At 39.8% G+C, this 21,331-nt stretch overlaps 2 protein-coding genes across 3 annotated transcripts in view; one reads left to right on the forward strand and one right to left on the reverse strand.

The window, feature by feature from the left end:
- Positions 1 to 12,395, reverse strand: part of NAA50 (N-alpha-acetyltransferase 50, NatE catalytic subunit) — a 31,350-nt gene extending 18,955 nt beyond the window's left edge. For both annotated transcript variants that reach the window (XM_068966030.1, XM_068966020.1), the window contains exon 1: positions 12,124 to 12,395. In XM_068966030.1, coding sequence (XP_068822131.1) covers positions 12,124 to 12,131 — 8 coding nt within the window. In that variant the 5' untranslated portion in view covers positions 12,132 to 12,395. The remainder of the gene's footprint in view (positions 1 to 12,123) is intronic.
- Positions 12,396 to 13,248: 853 nt separating this feature from the next.
- ATP6V1A (ATPase H+ transporting V1 subunit A) overlaps positions 13,249 to 21,331 on the forward strand; it is a 63,086-nt gene continuing 55,003 nt past the window's right edge. The window contains exon 1 of the mRNA XM_068986429.1: positions 13,249 to 13,286. The gene's annotated coding sequence lies outside the window, so the exon portion shown is untranslated. The remainder of the gene's footprint in view (positions 13,287 to 21,331) is intronic.

Below are 21,331 nucleotides of genomic sequence, written 5' to 3' on the forward strand. Positions count from 1 at the left end.
GACTCTTAGCGACTCCATGGACTGCAGCCTACCAGGCTCCTCCATCCATGGGATTTTCCAGGCAAGAGTACTGGAGTGGGTTGCCATTGCCTTCTCCGTGATATTAACACAGTGAAACCCATTTCAGACTTTTGATCTCAAGAACTAAGATGATACATCTGTGCTGTTTAAGTCACCAAGTTTGTGGTTATTTGCTACAGTGGTAAGGGAAAACGAATGCCTTGTTAAACTGTTTCCCTAAGTGGCCACACCATTTACATTCCTGCTAGTAGTGTATTAAGGTTCCAATTTCTCCACATCCTCATCAATGCTTTTTTACTGCCTTTCGGTTTATGGCTATTCTACTGGTACAAAGTGATCATCTCATTGGATTTGCATTTCTCTAATCATGCTAAGCAATTTTTTTCCTTTGATTTGGTCATTAGCCACTGGTACATCTTTGGTGAAATGTCTATTTAAATCTTTTGCCCATGATCTAGGACTTGGAATAAACCTAGAGTTTTTATATTAGTTCATAAAAAAAAAAAATTCCCGTTTTAAAATTATCTTGCTGAGTTATAAAGATTGCTTACATATTCTGGATATAAGCCCTTTATCACATATAATCTGCAACTATTTTCTCTCAATTCATGGCTTGTCTTTTCACTTTCTATGTACCATACTAATGTAAGTTGTTATTAATAGGGATAGTGGGAAAACAGGGAAAACGGGTCTGCACCATCTTCAGAAATATAAATCTAAAACCATAACCAAAACTATTCTAAGTAATAATTTTTTTTTAAAGGAGGAAGAACTGTCAGATTATAAAAGATGGTGAGATACTTCAGCCAACTGGGACATGTGGACCTATATGGATTCTGACTTGAACAAGCCTAATACAGACTGGGTGTCAGATCAGAATACGGTATTAGATGTAACAGTATTGTAGTTACTTACTAACGACATTATTTCTGATACTAAAACTCAGTAGAAAGCACTCACTGTCTCAATTATTCTTTACTATTTTAAAGAACAAAAGGAGGCTAGAAGCTCAAACTTTTAACAAACTACTAAAACTTCTCTATTTCCAGCTGAAGCAAGCTTTCTGTTTTTGTAGAAGGGAAGCTAAATGAGAGGCAGATGAGAGTGAACCTTCCATTCTGGTAAAGACCTAATCTAAATTCAGCAATCTCTAGCCTGTCATAGTCTGTTTTTGGTGTAACTGGTTACATGGCCAGACAACCTCCCCATCCTGCCACACTGACAGTGTCCCTCTGTTCCAAGACCCTCTGCTGCCCCGTGAGGAACCAGATCCAAGGAGGCTCAAGTTCCTTATAGATAATGACACAGTATAGTTGGCCCTCTGTATAATACTGGTAAGTATTTTAAAGGTAAGGATAATCATTTAAAATATTTATATAACCATTCAAATGCTATCTAATGTGACTGGATGCAATGTTGTTTAGTAGATAAAAACAATTAGCAGAGAGAATGCACCTGAACTTTTTACATTATTCTAACTCCTAAGGAAAGAATTTTCTTTTGTAAGACATCACTTTGAGAGTTGCTTCCTGGAATATCAATAATGTATACTGCAGATCTTCTATTTATGGGAACAGATCACATTACCAAGAATGTCTGTAGTGGGAAGAAAATCTAAAAACTACCAGATGTGAAAGAAAGTGAAAGTGTTAGCCGCTCAGTCATGTCTGACTCCTTGTGACTCCATGGTTGCACCCCGCCCAGCTCCTCTGTCCACGGAATTCTCCAGGCAAGAAACTGGAGCAAGTTGCCATTTCCTCCTTCAGGGGATCTATCCAAGCCAGGGATTGAACCCACATCTCCTGAGTCTCCTGCACCGGCACCTGAATTTCAGAAGTAAAAGAACAGGAGCCCATAAAGACACCTGAGAGACAATCTTCAAGAGAGTTTAGGGACTAATCTGGAAAAGCAGTGTGTGTCACGTAATTAGTACTGAGGAACTGTGACTCAAACTCAAATTGGCCTAATTCTGAAAGCTGGGTTTTTTAATCACTACACTAACTACTTACTTCAGATAAAATTTCAATATAATTTAACAACATAAACTATTTTTAATGGATCAGTTTAAGACCTCTGCTCTGTAGATAAGCCCAAATTCCTGGCCTAAAAGGTAAATCAGCCACATGGCCTCATCTGTTTTGAGTCAACAGTTTTTTGTTTTTCCTAATTAAGTTGGCTGCTAATTTTTAAACCAAGAGATTTTCTACATAAAGCTTACATTTCTTGTTTAACACAATTACCTTATCTGCCTGGTGCCAGGTCCTGGGTTCCTGTTGGCACTAGAGTTCGCAACCCTAACTAAAAAACTGAAGACAGCTATTATTAAAGAAGCTATTATCTCAGCTCAAGTAAATTCACACGATATGTCATTTTTTGTTTTTCAAATCCATAACAAACTCTTAAGACATCTCCATATCAAAGTTTTGAGACTAAGGATCTAAAGGGGTGGGGGCAGACTGACACTGCACAAGCACCCACAGAAATGTGAACCAAATCCTTAGATCTGGAAAACACAGCTAACTGCCTCCTATTGTACAGAGCAGCACCACAAGATGCGTCTGTTACTCAGACAAATCTCATATAATCGATGCACTTAGAATACAGTAGTAGGAAATCTTTACTCTTAGCTTAAAAAACAAGTGCTATGATAAAATGGAATAATCTGTGTAAAATATTTAGTAGCAATATCAGATAAGCACTTTAAATATTTCTAGTTTTTAAAGGTAATGTTAATTATGGCCATAATTATAAAACAAAATTTAGTGGCAATATTCTGGAAGGCCACAAGATGGAGGTATGACTACACAGAAGTGGGTCTTTTTGTACAAAGTCTGACTGCTAAAGTTACATAGCAACAAGAGAAAATGATGTACAGAGAAAGCTTAAAGTCTTTATACTTTAGATGGGTATTTAAGTGCATCTTGGCACAAAATTTTAACTGGTTACCTCATATGAAGAAGGGCTTGATCTGGAAGGGACCTCAGAAGCCACTGACTCTAATCCCCTTCATTTTATAGATGACAGAACTGAAGCCCAGACAAATATGCCTGTAGCCAATTACCAATAAAGCCAGAATTAGGCCTATGTCTATGAATGTCATTATAGTGCAAAGTTAGCCACACTGTATGACTTTCCTCAAAGGAGTCATCTTTACTTCTCAAGGTTAAAAACACTTATCTAAGGTGTACTGATAAAGCAGCTTTGCATAAAATTTGTTTTCTAATAAGGATCAAAGTATGCTCATGGTCCTTTGATAAAAAATTTAAGGGGTTTAGAGCATAATTTTCTTAGCTAGCAATAATCTGATTCTAAACTCTTGCCTTCAAGTAAATTACATGAAAGAGTGATTCCTCTAAAGTATAAATTCCTTGAACCTAAAAGTAAGCCCACTCAGCATTTATCAAAGCACAGCTTAAATACCAACTGTTCTTGAGGCCTTAACCGGTCAACCTGCTGAGATTTCCACCTCATTTGAACTATATCACCACTGTACTCTTCCAAGGCACAGAACCTCTGCACTGCATTTGTTTTTGAACCTGACCTCTACAAGACTTAGGGCAGAATCTCAACTACTTCATAGAATTGCTAATTTAATTTTAGTATATCTAAGAATCTCCAGGACCTTAGTAAAACTGATGAGCTCTCTTTCATCTCATCTAGATTTTAGAGCAGTTTCTCCATTTTGGCCTTGATATTTAGGGCTCAATAATCCTGTTGTGAGGGGCTTCACAGAGCACTGTGGGATGCTTAGCAGCATTGCTAGCCCTACCCACTAGATGCCAATAACCATCCCCCCCACTGTGATGACTTATAAATGTCTCCAGACATTATCAGATGTCCAGAGTGGGATGGGAGTGGCCCCTGGTTCACAGTCACTGCTCTAGAGGTTTAACAGGTATCGGAACAGCAGAGGTGGGTGAATCAGTTCTCCAAGCCGTGTGACTGCAAATATTAGATGTGTAAAAATCTCAGTAATTAATTGGTTGCATACTAGAAGCACTAAACACACACGGGGACATATATTCAAGGTTATACTGTAAAAAGAAAAAGATTATTCCTTGAAAAAATTTTCCATGGTTACTGTATGTTCAACTAGGTGATCTCCTTCCTAACTAGAGCTTTTCCCTTATTACTACCTAAATACTGATGTTTTGGACTTTCCTAGTGGTACAGTGTATAAGAATCTGCCTGCCAACGCAGGGAACATGAATCCAATCCCTGGTCCTGGAAGATTTCGCATGCTGCAGAGCAACTACGCCTGTGAGCCAGAACTGAGCCTGCGTGGGGCCAACTACTGAAGTTCACATGCCTAGAGCCTGTGGCCCACAAAAGAAGCCACCATGCTGAGAAGCCCCTACACTGCAACGAAGAGTAGCCCCGCTTGCCACGACTAGAAAAAGCCCTCACACAGCAACAAAGACCCAGCACAAGCAGAAATAAATAAAAGCTATGTCTACAGGAATCAACAAGAACTGCCTCATTGGAAAAGACCCTGATGCTGGGAATGACTGAAGGCAGGAGAAGGGGATGACAGAGGATGAGATGGTTGGGTGGCATCACCGACTCAATGGACATGACTCTGAGCAAGCTCTAGGAGTTGGTGATGGACAGGGAAGCCTGGAGTGCTGCAGGCCATGGGGCCGCAAAGAGTCAGTCATGACTGAGCAACTGAGCTGAACTGAACAGGAATCACAAATTCAACACGTCAAAAACTGAACTCATCATTCTCTATACGAAATCTGTTCTCTATGCAAAGACTCATCAGTCATCCAATACAGAAACCTAGCTTTAAATGTACTCTAACATTCCATTTTAATCCCTGTTGATTCTGGTTTCCAAATATCTTTATAACCTGTTCCTATACCCTTTCTCTTGGTAGTATGGTTCAGGCCATCATTTTAACCCATATCTTAATAGCCTAATAAGGAGAAAAAGTCTACAGCTAAGGAGACAAAAGCATCACAATGCAATCAGAATAATCCTAAAACACAAATCTGACCATTTTACTTATCTACTTAAAATCTTTCCAAAAAGTTGTACATAATCTACCAAACGGAATTCAAAGTAGCCCTTCATCACCTACCTTTGGCCACCAGCCTAGCCTTGTCTCTGTCACCTCCCTTTTTTTTTGGCTATACAAAACTACTCAAAAACCCCAGAACCCATTTGCTTTCTTTCTTGACTCACCTCTGTATCTGTTTCATACTATATTTATAGTTACATTAATAGACCATGGACACTATTTTAGATGAGGTTTATTGCCTGGCATATTGCCTTAACTGCCTCCACTGTAAAAGGTAATAGTGCCAAGGGGGAGAGATGGGAGAACAGGTCCCAAAAAGCAGACAAAGAGAAAAATGAGAGCAGCTTAAAAGAGAACAATTCAAATATGATTCCAAAGTTTTGTTTCTTGTATCATAGAAAGCTAGAAATGACAGAGACCAGAAATGGCAAACACATGACACATGTGCCGTTAATAATCAATGCTGTCACTCTCTCCTCCACAGTCGGAGACCTCATAAAGCTACATTACAGACATGTAATACTGATAAGATACTATCAACAGATTAGAACTGGCACAAGAATCTCTGGCCTTTCCTATTCAGGTTCAAGCTGTTCTCTTTAAAGAAAGAAATGAGAGAATTTCCTAGCAGTCCAGTGGTTAGGTACGGGGTTCAAGCCCTGGTTGGGGAACTAAAGATTACACAAACTGCAAAAGAGACAAAGAAATGAAGGCCCAGAAGTTAAGAATCTTATTAGTTAGTGACCAACTAATTAGTTAGCCACTAACAATTATTGGTGGCACACCAAACTACATGTGGTTGCTTTTAGTTCAAATGCTTTGGGCATTGTAAGTCTCCTTTTTAGAGAAAAATTATGCTACAAATACTAAACTCTACAGTCTGGTCGGCGGAAGGAATCCAAATACATCTTTAAACATATCTTAGTTTTCCGGAAAGAGAAAAAAGAAATGTTTAAAATGCTTCTAAGTACAAAACATTTTCCTTGCCTACCCGAGCTTAACAAGCTCTGCATATAAAAATGTTTCTAATGATCTGGGTTCTAAATTGGCAACACAAACAATATTTACTAACGTAAATGTCTCAAGCCCATTTTCTAAAGAATATAATGTTTGATGTTTTGTAATTTGAAGTCAAAAAAGCAATCTAAGTCCAAATTAAAAACTGGGAAGTTTATGTAACAGTTAAGTCACAAAGATACACAAATGGCCAGAAAAATGGGAAATGTCCAACTTCACCAAGTAATCAATAACGAAGGAAGAAAGGCAGGCCATTTATCACCTAGTCAGCAAAGTAAAACTAGAATTAAGGGTATATGCAGTCCATGGGGTCACGAAGAGTTGGACACAACTGAGCGACTTCACTTTCACTTTTCACTTTCATGCACTGGAGAAGGAAATGGCAACCCACTCCAGTGTTCTTGCCTGGAAAATCCCAGGGATGGGGGAGCCTGGTGGGCTGCCGTCTATGGGGTCGCACAGAGTCGGACACGACTGAAGCGACTTGGCAGCAGCAGTGTCCTCAAAACCAACTTGTAAAATAGGAATTGTTAATTCTATCATTTATAAAGGCTCAGCTGTGTCGTTCATCCTAGAAAAAAGTAATTTACACCACCCATGAAATGGTAGCCACCTCTTCCTCCATGTCCCTGAGGTTTCTGCAAGTGTTCTCCTCTTTCTCATCAGCCCTTGAAGAAGGGCATTCTCATACACTGCTGGCAGTATAAATTGTTACTATGTTTCTGGAGGTCAGGTGGCAACCAATATCAGAGCTTTAAAAACGGCAGTACTTTTTGATCCAACTAATTCTTCTCCGCTGAATTATCCAATCCAAAATAATTATCAAAAAAAGGTAGAATATAGGTTGTACTAGCTCAGGCAAGGCAAATACATACCCCTCTTTCTTTACTCAGAAGATATGACTAGATTATAATATTTTAATCTAAAACGAGAAGCAGTTACCACAAAGGTGTAAACAGCCACACACGATCTGTTGTCCCATAGTTGAAACATTTACCATCTGAGTTCTAGATCCAAAGGGAAGAGATCATATTTTAGACATTTATCTGTCTCTCCCCGTGCCCCCGCCCCCCCCACCCCCCCCCGCCCCCCCCCCACCGCCCCGGTCTAGCACAGCACCGCCCAAGAGAAATAGAATTCAAGTCACATATATAATTTAAAATTTTTTAGGTCCAGAGTTCAGGTCCCTGTTAAAAAAATTTTCCCCTAGTATCTACATTAACAAGGCAAAAAGAAATAGGTGAAATTATTGCAACATGTAATCAAAATAAAATTAATGATATTAAAAAAATCATTTTTCATAGTAAGTAAGCCAGTGTACATAACACTAATGGTACATCTCAATTCAGATGCTAATTTTTCCTTGGAAATATTTTATCTGTACTTACATTTCATAAAATTTACACTGGACTCACATATCCAAGTTGTCTGAAACATACATAGAAACTGTCCAACAACTGACATTTTAATTCTTTTCCTCAGTAACACAAGACACTTTTCAACTGTTCTACAGTCAACTGTAATTAGTAATTTTGCTAATAAGTCAGGCACTGAATGAATGTGACTAGGAGATGACGGAAGACAACAGCTCAAAAGAAAGGAGTGTTTTATGACAGCACAATTATATAATTTTGTAGTTATTAAACTATAATCCATACAATTCTCATTTCTATGATGGAAAGGACGTTTCTATTGATTACTACTGGTATTCTAATGGTTTCTGTAGGCTGCACTTCTAAAAAAGAAAAAAGGACACCATTTAAATAATTGAAAATGTATGTCTTCTCAGATGGCACAAAGCTGGAAGACATAGCTAATACCTGGAAGAGAAAACCAAGAGTCATAGGGATTTCTACAGACCAAAAGAGAGGATTGAGCAAAATGAAATTTAATATAGATAATAGTTTGGTTAGGCAAAAGCACTGGCTTTGAAAGATAATGCTTTATATAAGTAGCATTTAAAAATCCTTTCTAATCCATAAATTCTTGCTTATTCGGTGTTTTTTTTCAGAACTTCACCAGGAGCTGTCCATAACTTGAGGGGAAAAAAAATCATAACACTGATGGTAACACAGCATTACTTACCAATGCACACATCTATACTGGTAGTAGATATACTTTATAAATTTACAGTTTATATTTATGGACAGATGCAAATACATCTGATCTTATGATTTATGATGTTGTTGTACCTGTTCATCTGGATCTTTAAATAGATACCATATTGCAGCTTACTTTCCTTTTAATCTCCTTTATCTTTGTTAGGACATTGATTTTTTAAAACTGTGGTACAGGTAGGTTACATTTTATATGAACTGGTCTGAACATAGCAAGGGAACATTACAAAGTATTTGTTAAAATTTATCATCTTACTCAACATCCCATAAATTACTGACTTCACAAAGCACAGAGTATGATTTCAGGTTTACACAAGTTCCTCACTGGCTTTTTTTTTTTTTCCTGACAAAATCAGCAATAAAACTTAAAAATTTTTTTATTGCAGTATAAAACACATTCTGTAAGGAACACAATTTTTTTTTACAGTTCAATGATTTTTTTTTTTTTTAATGTACGGACACACCTCTTTGAGCTTTCCAGGTGGCTCAGTGGTGAAAAATCTACCTGCCAACGCAGGATACAGGAGTTTGATCTCTGGGTTGGGAAGATCCCCTTGGAGAAAGAAATGGCAACCGACTCCAGTATTTTTGCCTGAGAAACCCCATGGACAGAGGAGCTTAGTGGGCTACAGTCCATGGGGTGCAAAGAACCAGACACAGTTTAGCAACTGAACACCACCACAGCCCTTCAACCAATACCCAAGGTTGCAATTTGGGGCATCTAACGCTCTGACCAGGGATCAAACCCAGGCGGCCTGCATTGGTAATGTGGAGTCTTACCCTGGCGTGCTGTGATTCATGGGGTCGCAAAGAGTCGGACACGACTGAGCGACTGAATTGAACTGAACTGATCCACTGGACCACCAGGGAAGTCCCCAGAATCTTTGTATTGTAACACTTAAATTGGTAAACTACACTGTTTTATTTACTTTATTATTGCTATCATCTTTACTTTGTTCACGTGTATTTGCATCTAGTTAGACATCTTTATTAGAATTAACACCTCTTTGCTACAGTTGAAGGGTAAATGGATTCAGTTTTACTCTCTATTGTATTGACTAATTACACTGCCATCTCAGTCTGGGCTGTGAATAACAATACCTTCTTGCTTGAGTATTACCCTCCCTAGAGAGGAACAACAGATAAAAATAATCAGCTTACCTCCCACAAATTCAACCTGTAACGTCTCTGGTTCATAAAAACAAGCAACCTTGGTAAAAAGGAAGTAACATCTCAAGTAATATACTTCAAATTTCTAGACCATGCATATAAACACACGCGGTAATTAACAACTGGAAATCTATCTTGTTTGGCGGAAAAGCAAATACATGCCAAAAGAAGTCCTACTGCTACTAATAAACAAAGAATATTAAGAACAAACCAGGTAGGATACTTAAGTTTTAAAAGTTTCAAAATGACAGACAATGTAGGTAATGTAAAATATTCAAACAGTACATTAATTTAGTTAGGAGTTCTACATGTTTTCAATTTTAGGTATTTCTATCCGACTTACAGTTCAATCAGCTCAGTATCCAAAAAAACACTTAGCAAATAAAATTTTGTACAAAAACCACATAATCAGAACCACTGTTTCATTTTCACAGGCCTTTATAAACCAAGAGGCAGGACTACACTGCACACAGCAATACACGTCTTTGAACTCAAGGACCTTAAAAATCTTTTAAATAACATCCAGCCTTCATTTGCTCAGGACTCTGATGCTGGGAGGGATTGGGGACAGGAGAAAGGGACGACAGAGGATGGGATGGCTGGATGGCATCACTGACTCGATGGACGTTGAGTCTGAGTGAACTCCGGGAGTTGGCGATGGACAGGGAGGCCTGGCGTGCTGTGATTCATGGGGTCACAAAGAGTCGGACACGACTGAGCGACTGAACTGAACTGAAGAATAAGACTAACAAGTGAAAAAAACTAAAGTTCCATCTTATGTAGGAATTAGTTCACCTGAGAAGTAAAAGGTCTATTCCTCTGAAATCATGTTAAAAGTTTACCATTAGGAACAGGATCTGAAGCTTCCAATCATGAGAGGTGATACAAACTCGACTTAAAGACTCTTAACTGCCTCATAAGTATATTAACTGACAGTAGATTATGAATATTAACTGCTGTTTGACCCCATTTCTATTGCCAAGTTAGTAACAGGAAGGACATTACATCCTGGGTAGAATGAGCTAGACCAAAAGAGTTTGGATATAAACATTCAGAATAATTTTTGGAGGCCCTCCTTTATAAATTCACGCACAACCTCAACACCAACAACTCTTCAGCCTCATTTTTATTACTTTAACAAAAGCAAGTAAGTATTGAGTGCCAATGAGAACACAAAAACAAACAAGAGAAAGTACTAATACTCAAGGAAAGAAAGAGATAAAACTTGCCACGTTATACTGGATCACATATAAAACAGCCAACATTCTAGATCATGATTCAAGTGCAGCACATACTTCCCATATCCCCATTTAGTATCCTGATTGGAATTCTTTAGAACTTAATGTGAAATAACGCAGGAACTGCGAAATTTCTTCATTTTTTCTAAACTTTAATACTAAGCAACTGAACAACAAAGATAGAATTAAATGTTCTTGGGCCTCTCCTGCAGCCTCACACACAAGAAAAGTGCGTGTGTGCTCAGTAGCGCGGGACTCTCTACAAGCCCCACAGACTGCAATCCGCCAGGCTCCTCTGTCCATGGAATTTTCCAGACAAGACAAGGATACTGGAGTGGGTTGTCGTTTCCTCCTTCAGGGGACTTTCCCCAACCAGGGATCGAACCAGCGTTTCTTGTGTCTCCTATATTGCAGGCGGATTCTTTAACAGCTGAGCTATTGGGGAAGCCCCATACACACACTAAAGTAGTATTTAAATCCTTGTCTTAGGCAGTATGAGATTACTCACAACATGGACTTTTACTCTATATTCAAAAGGGCTGCTGAACAGTTTGAAAGCCTTCCCTAACTCAAAACATAGTTACAATTCTTTAACTGACTTGCTATAACAGAAAAAACTCAGCCACCTGAGAAAGCTCTTAACACTGATAAGATTCCATTTCTTTCTCTAAGGAGGGTAAAGGCAAGCAAGGGCTAACTCCGTCAATATTTTGAAACACCGTATTATGTAATTAATACTTTAACAGTGTGTAACTGAATAATAAGGTGACGTCTTATCCAAATGGAAATAATCGAACCAAAATAATCCCTAATTTTGTCCAAGGGGTAACCTGTGAAAGAATATTTATTAACTTTGCCAAACACCTGAAGAAAGCTTGCTAGGAATCCAGGACTCCCTCCCGGCCCAGGGGCAATAGTAAAGTGCTGGAGCAATAGCTCCACCTATTGATCAGCAACACTTCCTTAAACATTTTGGCACCCCAAGTCTCCAGTGCTCACGCTCTCTCCCCCTCCTCCACTCGCTCTGACCCAACCCAAATCCAGTTGAGTCACTAGCTCTGAATACTCCTATCCGTGCTCTTTATTCAAATTCCTGCTCTCTCCAGAAGGTTCTGCGCCGCTTCCAAGTCTGGATAACCCCGAAAGGTGTCAACGACCACAGTTCTCAGTGTCGAGCCTGGATCTGAAGAGGACAACCGGACCGCTCCCTCGGAGTGCCGGGCCGCGGGTGGCTCTGCCGTTCGCTCCCGGGGAGCAGGAGGCCTCAGGAGCCTCACGACAGCTTTTCCCCGCCGCCCCACTCAGCAGCTGTTCTCCAATCAACCCGCACTCGTCCTCCGGGCCCCAATCCTGGGTTCCCCGGGTCCTACCTCCGCTGGCCCTTCAGCCCGCCAACAGCCCGAGCCGAGCCTCCGCCCCCTCCGTGTGCAGAGAAGCCCAGAAACCTCCCTCCGCCGGGTCTTCGCCCAGAGTCTCATCCACCCTTCGCAGCCCCTCTCCCCTGCCGGTCGGGCCCTGCCCCGCTGCCCTTCCTCACCCTTTCATCTTCCCCGCCTGCTGAGGCCGTTGTTACCGCCGATATCAACGCCGTTGTCGTCGCCGCCCTGAGCTCTCCGCGCCCTCAGCTCAGGCCACTCAACCCCGCAAGCCGGCCTCCTAGCCTAAGGCAAGGAGCTGAGCGGGTGACGGAGGCCGCGAGAGTTTAGCGCGGCCCTGCGTCTCCGGAGGGGGCGGAGGTACCTCCCGCTGCCGCGCTAGTGCAGCAGCTTCTCCACACGTGCACACGGGGAACTCGCCTCCCGCCCGCCGCCGCCAGCCAGACCCGCCGCCGCGCTGTGACCTTTCACCCCGCCCCCTCTGCGCGCCGGCGCGTCGGCCGCCCCTCGCGCAGCCGCACTGCAGGCCTCCCCGTACCCTTCCCCCTCTACTTCAGGACCTCCATTTTTCTACTGGGATGTGCCCTCTGGCGTCATCTTCCTCCTCCCATTCCTTACGACACAACTTGTGATGCTTGCTTGGTAGGCCCTGGCGATAAAATCCGGATTTTTCTACCCCTCCCTCTCTCCTCTCGCACTTTAACAAGCTCAGTCTTCCCTGACTCTGGTCTTCCCAGCTGTAGTGTCCAGTATGACCTTCAAATGCACCTGTCTCCCAAAAAGATTTTATAAATCTTGTTCCTCTAAATGTAAAGAAGCCTGTGGAAAGTAATGAGGTGTTTTTAAGACAAATAAACGTAGTCAACAATTGGCTAGATAACTTGGCTTATGTCCAGCACTTTTCAGTTTCGGGATCACGTGATTGCCCAAACCTTTAAGCCTGGGGATTTTACCGGCAGGCCCCAGGGGGACGAAACTCCATTGCTATTTCCGGTCCCTAGACCACGGCGTAAACGTCACTTCCTTAGCAATGCACTTTAACCCGTTCCACCCACGCGTTTTGCGTTGCAGTTTACAACCTGATCTTTGTGGACATTTTTTTTTCCTTTCTAAAATCTAATCGCAAGGAAATTAATGTTCAAACGATCTGCTAAAATACAAGCCCAGGAGATGCACCCAGCCCGGCTGGGGTTGACAGGGCGGAGCTTGGGGTCACGTGACGTCCTACGCCCGCCCCACTCTGCAGCTGAAGACTTCCCCTCCCGCAGTGACAGAGCCTCTGGGTCGGTGATCGGTACAGTTTCTGCACCTCGCGCCCCGGCAGGTGAGCGGCTACCGGTAACCGGCGGCTGGTGGGGATAGAAGGGGAGGAAGGAGGAAAAGAAGAGAGAATGTGAATGGTGGCCTCTGCTGTCCCAGGCTTTCTCCCGCTGTCATCCTGCACCGGCGAGGATCTTGTTTCTCGATTTGACCCCCGCCCCTCGTCCAATCCCCGCCACCGTGGTCGCCCCTGCAATTTAGGGGTTGAGATGTTCACCTTTCCCGGGGCTGGGGGTGAGTGCGGCCATTATGGTTACCCATTCAAGTCTTTGGGGCTTCGAGTAGTGGGGTTGATTCAGGCGTTAGTTAGGGGTCTGCAATAGTCTCCGGGTCTCAATCGCCAAAGCTTGTTCTTTGACAGAGGCCTTGTAAGGTCTTCCCCTTCAGCTCCCGAGTGGGGAACCAGGAGATAGGAAAAACCCCGGAGGCAGAGGCGTCTCCTGTGAGACAGGCTTAGGAGAGAATGTCGCGATGCAGACACTCTCTCACTGCAGAGTCACTGTAAAGCTTGCTTCCTAGTGTGCATTCTCAGTAATTCTGAGTTTTTATCTGACATACCTGCGAGAGATGTTCACAACTTTTGAATGGGTCTGGAATGGTAAAAGGTGGCTTTTTACTTTTCTCTTCTCCAATTTTATGGTGTAGAAACGGAGAGGATACTTGAAAGAGTAAAGCTACACTAGCTTCAAAAACAGGCAATGTTGTTAATGCGACAGTCTAGATTGAATGAGGAGGCGTTGAAAGATGGTGTTGCGATGTCATGATCTGCAGGAAACCCAGGCTAGCTTATGCAGAACTGACTTCCCTGAAAGGGAGTAATTCTTCAGAAACAAATTGGGCTGGAAAGATAATAAACCAGTGCGTTTGACCGTAAACTTAAAGGTAAGGGGATTAAGTCTAAATATTGCTGACTTCATATTTTTTGCCTTTGACATCCTTTTGCCATTTCTCCCTAAAATCCTACTTAATCTCTACTCCCAATCAATTCCTTAACTAATGCTAAATTAGCATTAAGTAGCATTTGTATCCCTCCGCTCCATTTGTAAAACTCCAGGTGACGTGTTCAGATTCTGATGAATAGTAGTTTCTGAATATGCAGAAATGATTGTTTAGGTTTTTGCCCAACCCAGTGTACCCATTTCATGTAGGAACCAGTGTAATAATGTAGTAACCAATGTTTTGACCCCAAACAGTGTGCTTTATGGAAGAATGTTTTTCTGTTTGGGGTTAAACTCTTGTTTACACTACAAACTCAGAAAGTCCCTTCCTTTTAAATTGAAAGGACTTAACAGAAATTACAAATTTGATTTTTAAAATTTAAATTACACTTTTTCTTAATCTGAAAAATCATTTTCTCAGTTAAACCTTAAAGCCAAGTTCAAAAATAGAGAAACTCGCCTATTGATGCTCATTACTAGATAAGATAACCTTAAAGATCTTTCTTGCTTTCTCTAAGTAATGAAGACCACTATTATGCTTTACGGTTTTATTGTTTTGTGCATATATCTATATTGGTATATACCTAATCTGTTGAGATGTTTGTGTTTCAGGATGTCTGCTATTGATATATAGTTTTTATCTATTAATTTGCTCCAGCGTGAAATTTCCTGATCTCTAGAGGACAGAAAAAGTATAAGCAGTGTTGCTTCATTGCCCAGGTGACATTTCACCAATTAAAACGAATTCACCAAATAATAAGGATTCTTGAAGTCCAAATCAGCCCTGTCTGGGTGAGACCAAAATGGGATACAGAAGGCAGGCTAAAAAGGGTTGAGTACTAGAGGAGAAAATGTCAGTGTGAAAGAGATTGAATGAGTTTGCAGTTTTACTTCACAATTCCCCTGATTTTAGGAAACTTACTAAAGCAATCATTTAGACCACTAATGAAATCTGGAAGATTGGCAGCAGGAAGTGGTGACTGAATTACTATTAAAGTTGAGTTTGAAAAAGAGTTTTGATATTGTACACAGTTTTCACAAATAAGTGATCTGTGTGTGGCATGGAAGCTATTTCTGAGACTAACTTTATCTGTCAATGAGTATTATATGTAGAAATCTCTTTCCTTTTTTTTTGGCCGTGCCTCACGGCTTGAGGGATCTTAGTTCCTGGTTCCCCGATCAGGAATCAAACCCAGACCCTCAGCAGTGAAAGGGATGAGTCCTAACTACTGGACTGCCAGGATATTCCCTATATAGAAATCTTAACATTTGTTAGAGAACTGTGCTGAAGTTCAGTATTAAATGGCACACAGGGGTTCTTGTGTTTGAGTCCCCAACACCTCTTGTATGCTTACTCTGAAGTCTTCCTTATATGTCACTATCTTTATAGGTTATGGCCAGCACCAAGAATGCTTTCTTCTTCTGTGGGCAGAGCTAGGCACTCACTTCTGTAGAATACTGCACAATATTCCATTCTTCTATTTTCACCTCCAGAACATTGTTTTTAGTTACTTACTGTTTGTTGGGCTGTACCTTAATGAACTATAAAACTCCTAGGAATTCAAGGACAGTGTCCCTACTCTTAGTCTTAAGCTCCTGGATGATGAAGTACTTGATAGGCATTCAATAAATTGTTTATTGACTGAGTATGAGATAACTGGACAGGGAGATTGAACTAGTTTTAAAAGTCCTGCAGATCATAATACCTTCTAAGGTAACACACTAGATTCTAGCTTTCAAGTATAAATTGTCAATAGCAGCTATCAAAATCATGGTCAGTAGAATGCATATAAACCTCAGGTGGTCTTTATTAACATAGTGACTAACTTATTTTTACAGCATATATGTTTGTAATGTGTTTGGATGATATGGGAGGGAAGGAGAGTGGGGTGAGTTGTATTTAATGTAAAAGGGGGCACTGAAGGCTACATGTGCTATAGCACTAGACTAAAAGTCAGTGGGTCATCCTTCAGCACTGCCACTTTAGTTATATGCTTTTTAGGGAAGTTGGGACTGGGGGCTCCGGGTTTGATGTTTAGGACCTTTCTGTCAAGGGTATTAAGATTTCAAATTAGAGAAACCCTAAATAATCTATGTGAAAGTATTTTTAAAACCCACTCCAGTGTTCTTGCCTGGAGAATCCCAGGGACGGGGGAGCCTGATGGGCTGCCCGTCTATGGGGTCACACAGAGTCGGACACGACTGAAGTGACTTAGCAAATGGTATTTAAATGTGAAGCAAGATTGTACAAACTTTACAAGAATAGATTTCTTGATCGTATAGACCTGGGTTCAAGTTCTGGCCTTAGCACATATTTAAGCTGTGTGACCTTGGATAGTTTACTACTACTACTGCTAAGTCACTTCAGTCGTGTCCGACTCTGTGCGACCCCATAGACGGCAGCCCACCAGGCTCCCCCATCCCTGGGATTCTCCAGGCAAGAACACTGGAGTGGGTTGCCATTTCCTTCTCCAATGCATGAAAGTGAAAAGTGAAAGGGAAGTCGAGCAGTCATGTCCAACTCTTAGCAACCCCATGGACTGCAGCCCACCAGGCTCCTCTGTCCATGGGATTTCCCAGGCAAGAGTACTGGAGTGGGGTGCCATTGCCTTCTCCGTTGGACAGTTTACTTAATCTAAACTTTAATTTCCTCATGTTTAAATCTATACTATGAAAGAAAGTGAAAGTAAAAGTGAAGTCGCTCAGTCCTGTCCAACTCTTTGCGACCCCATGGACTGTAGCCTACCAGGATCCTCTGTCCATGGGATTTTCCAGGCAATAGTACTGGAGTGGATTGCCATTTCCTTCTCCAGTGGATCTTCCCAACCCAGGGATCGAACCCAGGTCTCTCACATTGTAGGCAGACACTTAACCGTCTGAGCCACCAGGGAAATCAATGCTATAGATATTGTTAAATTAGATCATGAATGCAGAGGGCTTAGTACATACTTTGTACATTTAAAAAATTAATTTTACTGATATCTAGTCACCGTCCCCTGTGGAGCCAATGGTGGGAAAGATGAGGGCAAGAGGAGAAGGGGGCAACAGAGGATGAGATATTTGTATCGCATCACTGACTCGACATGAATTTGAGCAAACTCAGGGAGATAGTGAAGGACAGGGAAGCCTGGTGTGCTCCAGTTCATGGGGTTGCAAAGAGTTGGATACAACTTAGCAACTGAACAACAACAACAGTTTGACTATACATACTGAATTTCTAAAGGAGACTTTTAGATATCCTATAAAATTAAGCAACAAGTTTGGGATATGGAGGAAGGAGTAAACTTTGAAATAAGGCTATTACTAATAGCAAGAAAAATGTACCTCTAGCAAAGATTCTAAAACAGATTTTATTATTTTTTTAATTTTTTTTTTGGCTGCACTGGTTTTCGTGCTATTCGGGCTTTTCTCTAATTGTGGTGAGACGGGGCTATTCTTTAGTTGCAGACTTGTTGCGGTGGTTTCTCTTGTTGTAGAGCACTGGCTCTAGACATACCACCTTCGGAAGTTGCGGCACATGAGCATAGTTTCCTTGAAGCATGTGGGATCTTCCTGGATCAGGGGTCAAACCCCTGTCCTCTGCATTACAAAGTGAATTGTTAACCACTGGACCACCAGGGAATCCCTAAAACAGATTTATTAATAGAAGCCAAGAAATATCCACATAAAGCCCATTATTTTGGCAACTGCAGTGACAGTATTTTCAGTATAAAAATTTTCCAGAGCTTGTGATCATTAATATGTGGAATCAGTTTAAAGAGGTATTTATTTCTAAAGTCTTATAAAAATGTATTAAAATTATCCCAACCTGTACAGGAGGGACTTTTGAGTTTGTGCTTTTATTTTAAATTTCTGTTCTTTATTCTAAATGTTTTTTTATCTTATTTTTATATTGGAAAATATCAGTAAATTAAATAGTAATTGAAGTGTAGCTAGCATAAGTTTATGTGTCACCTTAATCCTGAAGAAAATAACCCATTTGTTCTAAGGAAAGATTTTATGAAGAGATTATTGAATATCCTCTTTAATGGCAAGTTTTCTATTATAGTGAAATAAATTATGATCAGTAACCATATTTTACATTTTTCTGTAGAGACTTTAAAAGCTACTATGTTTTTGTTTCCTGCTATGAACTGAAAGTGACTTTGGTTTATGTAAGTGTATTCTTTTATATATACAGTATATACATATTATATATATATAGTAAACACATAGACATAGTGTGTATATTTATAGTCAGCTGAAATAGATGTATATTTTCAGAGTAATAAATCTTGTTACCTGAAACTATTAAAGTCATGTGTGTAGTTACTATGTGAATAAAATTATCTAATGATTATTTAAACTCACCTTTATATTTGTTCATAGTTAGCTCCATTTAATGAATTTCACAACTGCAATTAGTTTTTAAAATTGATAGTATTTCATAAGTATTTTGAGATTTAGCCTAATGATTTTTTTTTTGCTGTTTTCTTGGTGTCAGTATTGTGACTGCAAGTGCATGCTGAGTCGCTCAGTTCAGTCATGTTCAACTCTTTACGAACGCATGGACTGTAGCTCACCAGGCTTCTCTGTCCATGGGATATTCCAGGCAAGAATACTGGAGTGGGTTGCCCTTTCTTCTTCTGGGAATCTTCCTGACCCAGGGATCAAACCCCAATCTCCTACGTCTCCTGCATGAGCAGGCGGATTCTTTACCACTGAGCCATTTGGCAAGCCCTCAATATTATGACTAGCTACTACAATAAAAATTTCAATTTTGAATTTTAATACTATCTGTGGAAACTATTGTTTTTTTGTTGACAAACATTTTTAAAAGTATCAACAATGTGCCATGCATGATATAATGCAGAAGAGCTCCACCTGTGCTTGAGCAATGAATAACAACCAGACTTTATGTTTGTAGTTATTTCTTAATTTAATTCTTAAAGTGTTTATTTAGAAATAAAGTAGAGAAGACTGATTACATTAGGAAACATTTATAAAAATGAAGAAAGGGCATGAATCAGAAACTGTAGTAATGCTTATATATACATATGTGAAAAAGATGTTGGAAATTCAGCAAAATAAATAATTATCTATAGATTAAGAGTTTTAAGAAAGATTTAAAATTTATTGTATGTTTTTAGTTTCTCCAATTACAGTTAATTGCTTTGAGCAGCAAAAATTTTTTAATTTGAAATGGAGAATTGAGCCACTTAAATGATGATTTCTTCTTAGTTACTTGAATATCTTTAAGTGAAAATGTTTCAACTTATCTAGATAATGAATATGTTATTTAAGTTTATAGGTGAAGGTATACTTTTAGGCCTTTGTAAGTTCAGCAGAATTTTAAAAAGCAGAAGTAAACCCAGAATATAAAGGAATTTAGTATATGGCAAGGTGATATTTCAGTCCAGTGGGGGAAAGGGGGCATATGTAGTAAATATAACTGACACAGCTTATCTGTCTGGAAGAAATTAAATTGAGCCAGTACTTTGTAGCATATGCAGAAACCAATGTCAAGATGGATTAAAAACTTAAATATTTAAAATATTAAAAATGTTAGTTCCTAAATTTTCTTTTTGTATTTACAATCTAAATGTAGTAATGATCTTTTAAACCAAGATAGGGAATCTGAAAGTCATGAAATAAACATAGGAATGTGAGAACACAGAGAAATGAATATTTCAATGGCAAAAATAGAAGATAGATTTAAGAAAATTGAAATATGCGTAACAGTTGAAGAGTTCAAAGTGCACACAACAGAAACATGGGTAAAGCATATGACCAGAACTTGAAGAAAAATTGAAGCATTCTGCAAACTTATGAAAAAATGTGTAACTTCACTAGTAATCAATATTATAACAGTGAAATTTTTTTCTGATTAGTAAAATTTAAGTGGTAAACCTACTGGTCGCAGAGATGTGTGATAAAGGATTTTCTCAAAATGCTAGTGGAGATGCATATTGTAAGAGTTTTGTGGGTTTTATTTTTTTTTAAGTAAACAATCAGGCAATATCTGTTAATATTAAAAATACATATTCTTCCGTCCAGCAGTCCCACTGTTTGGGATTGCCAGAAAGGGCAATTGTCTGAAAATTTTTTTGTCTTATTTACTTAAGTATCTGAAGGGAAAGTGTGTAAATTACACTGATAATTCCGTAAACTCTCCTTAATTTTGTGTATGCATAAGAAAGTGATAGGCATTATAAGATGGGGTTACAAATTTTATTTTTGTGTGACTGTTAAGTCTTCCAGAAGTGGTTTCTTCTTTGGGGATAATAGAGCATATTGCACAAGTATGGAGTCTGTCACCTGATGCAATCATATGACAGCATAAGGAGAAGTCCACATTTGGGCTTTGGTGAGTGAAAAAACTAGGTAGAAGATTAACTCTCCTTAAGAAAGCTTCAAATAAGGTTGCCTGTAAAGCAAATTTAAAAGTAATTTTAACTGATAACTAATCTTGTACTTGATTTTAGTCCTTTCAAGAGTCTGAAATTAATATATCATTCAAAGTCATAATAGAAAACAGCAGAAGGTTTAGAGTGAGATTTGTTACATGTTGAAAGCATCCATGTCTATGTTGTTGCAAATAACAAGATTTCATTCTTTTTTATGGCTGAGGAATATTCCATTGTATGTGTGTATACCACATGATCTTTGTCCTTTCATCTGTTGATGGGTACTTGGTTGCTTCTGTAATTGGGCAATCATCAGTAATACTGCAAAGAACAGAGTGGGGTGCATATATCTTTTCTAATCAACGTTTTTACTTTCTTCAAAAAAAAAAAAAGCCAAGAGTGAAATTGTTGGATCATATGGGAGTTCTGTTTTTCATTTTTGAGGAATGTACGAATTCTTTTTGGAATTAGTTGGGATATATATAAATAAAAAGTAATTTTAGGACTTCCTGGTGGTGCAGTGGATAAGAATCTGCCTGCCAATCTTCCGTGGTCCAGGAAGATTCCCACATTCTGGGGATCAGCTAAGCCCATGCTCCACAACTATTGAGCCTGTGCTCTGGAGGCCGCAAACCCCAACTACTGAAGCCCGAGTGCCATAGGCCAGTGCTGCCCAACAAGAGAAGCCCCCCATCACCATAAGAAGCCTGTGTTCCGCAAGAGAG

This window comes from Capricornis sumatraensis, chromosome 1 (genome assembly GCF_032405125.1).
Source record: "Capricornis sumatraensis isolate serow.1 chromosome 1, serow.2, whole genome shotgun sequence".
NCBI classification, from domain to species: domain Eukaryota; kingdom Metazoa; phylum Chordata; class Mammalia; order Artiodactyla; family Bovidae; genus Capricornis; species Capricornis sumatraensis.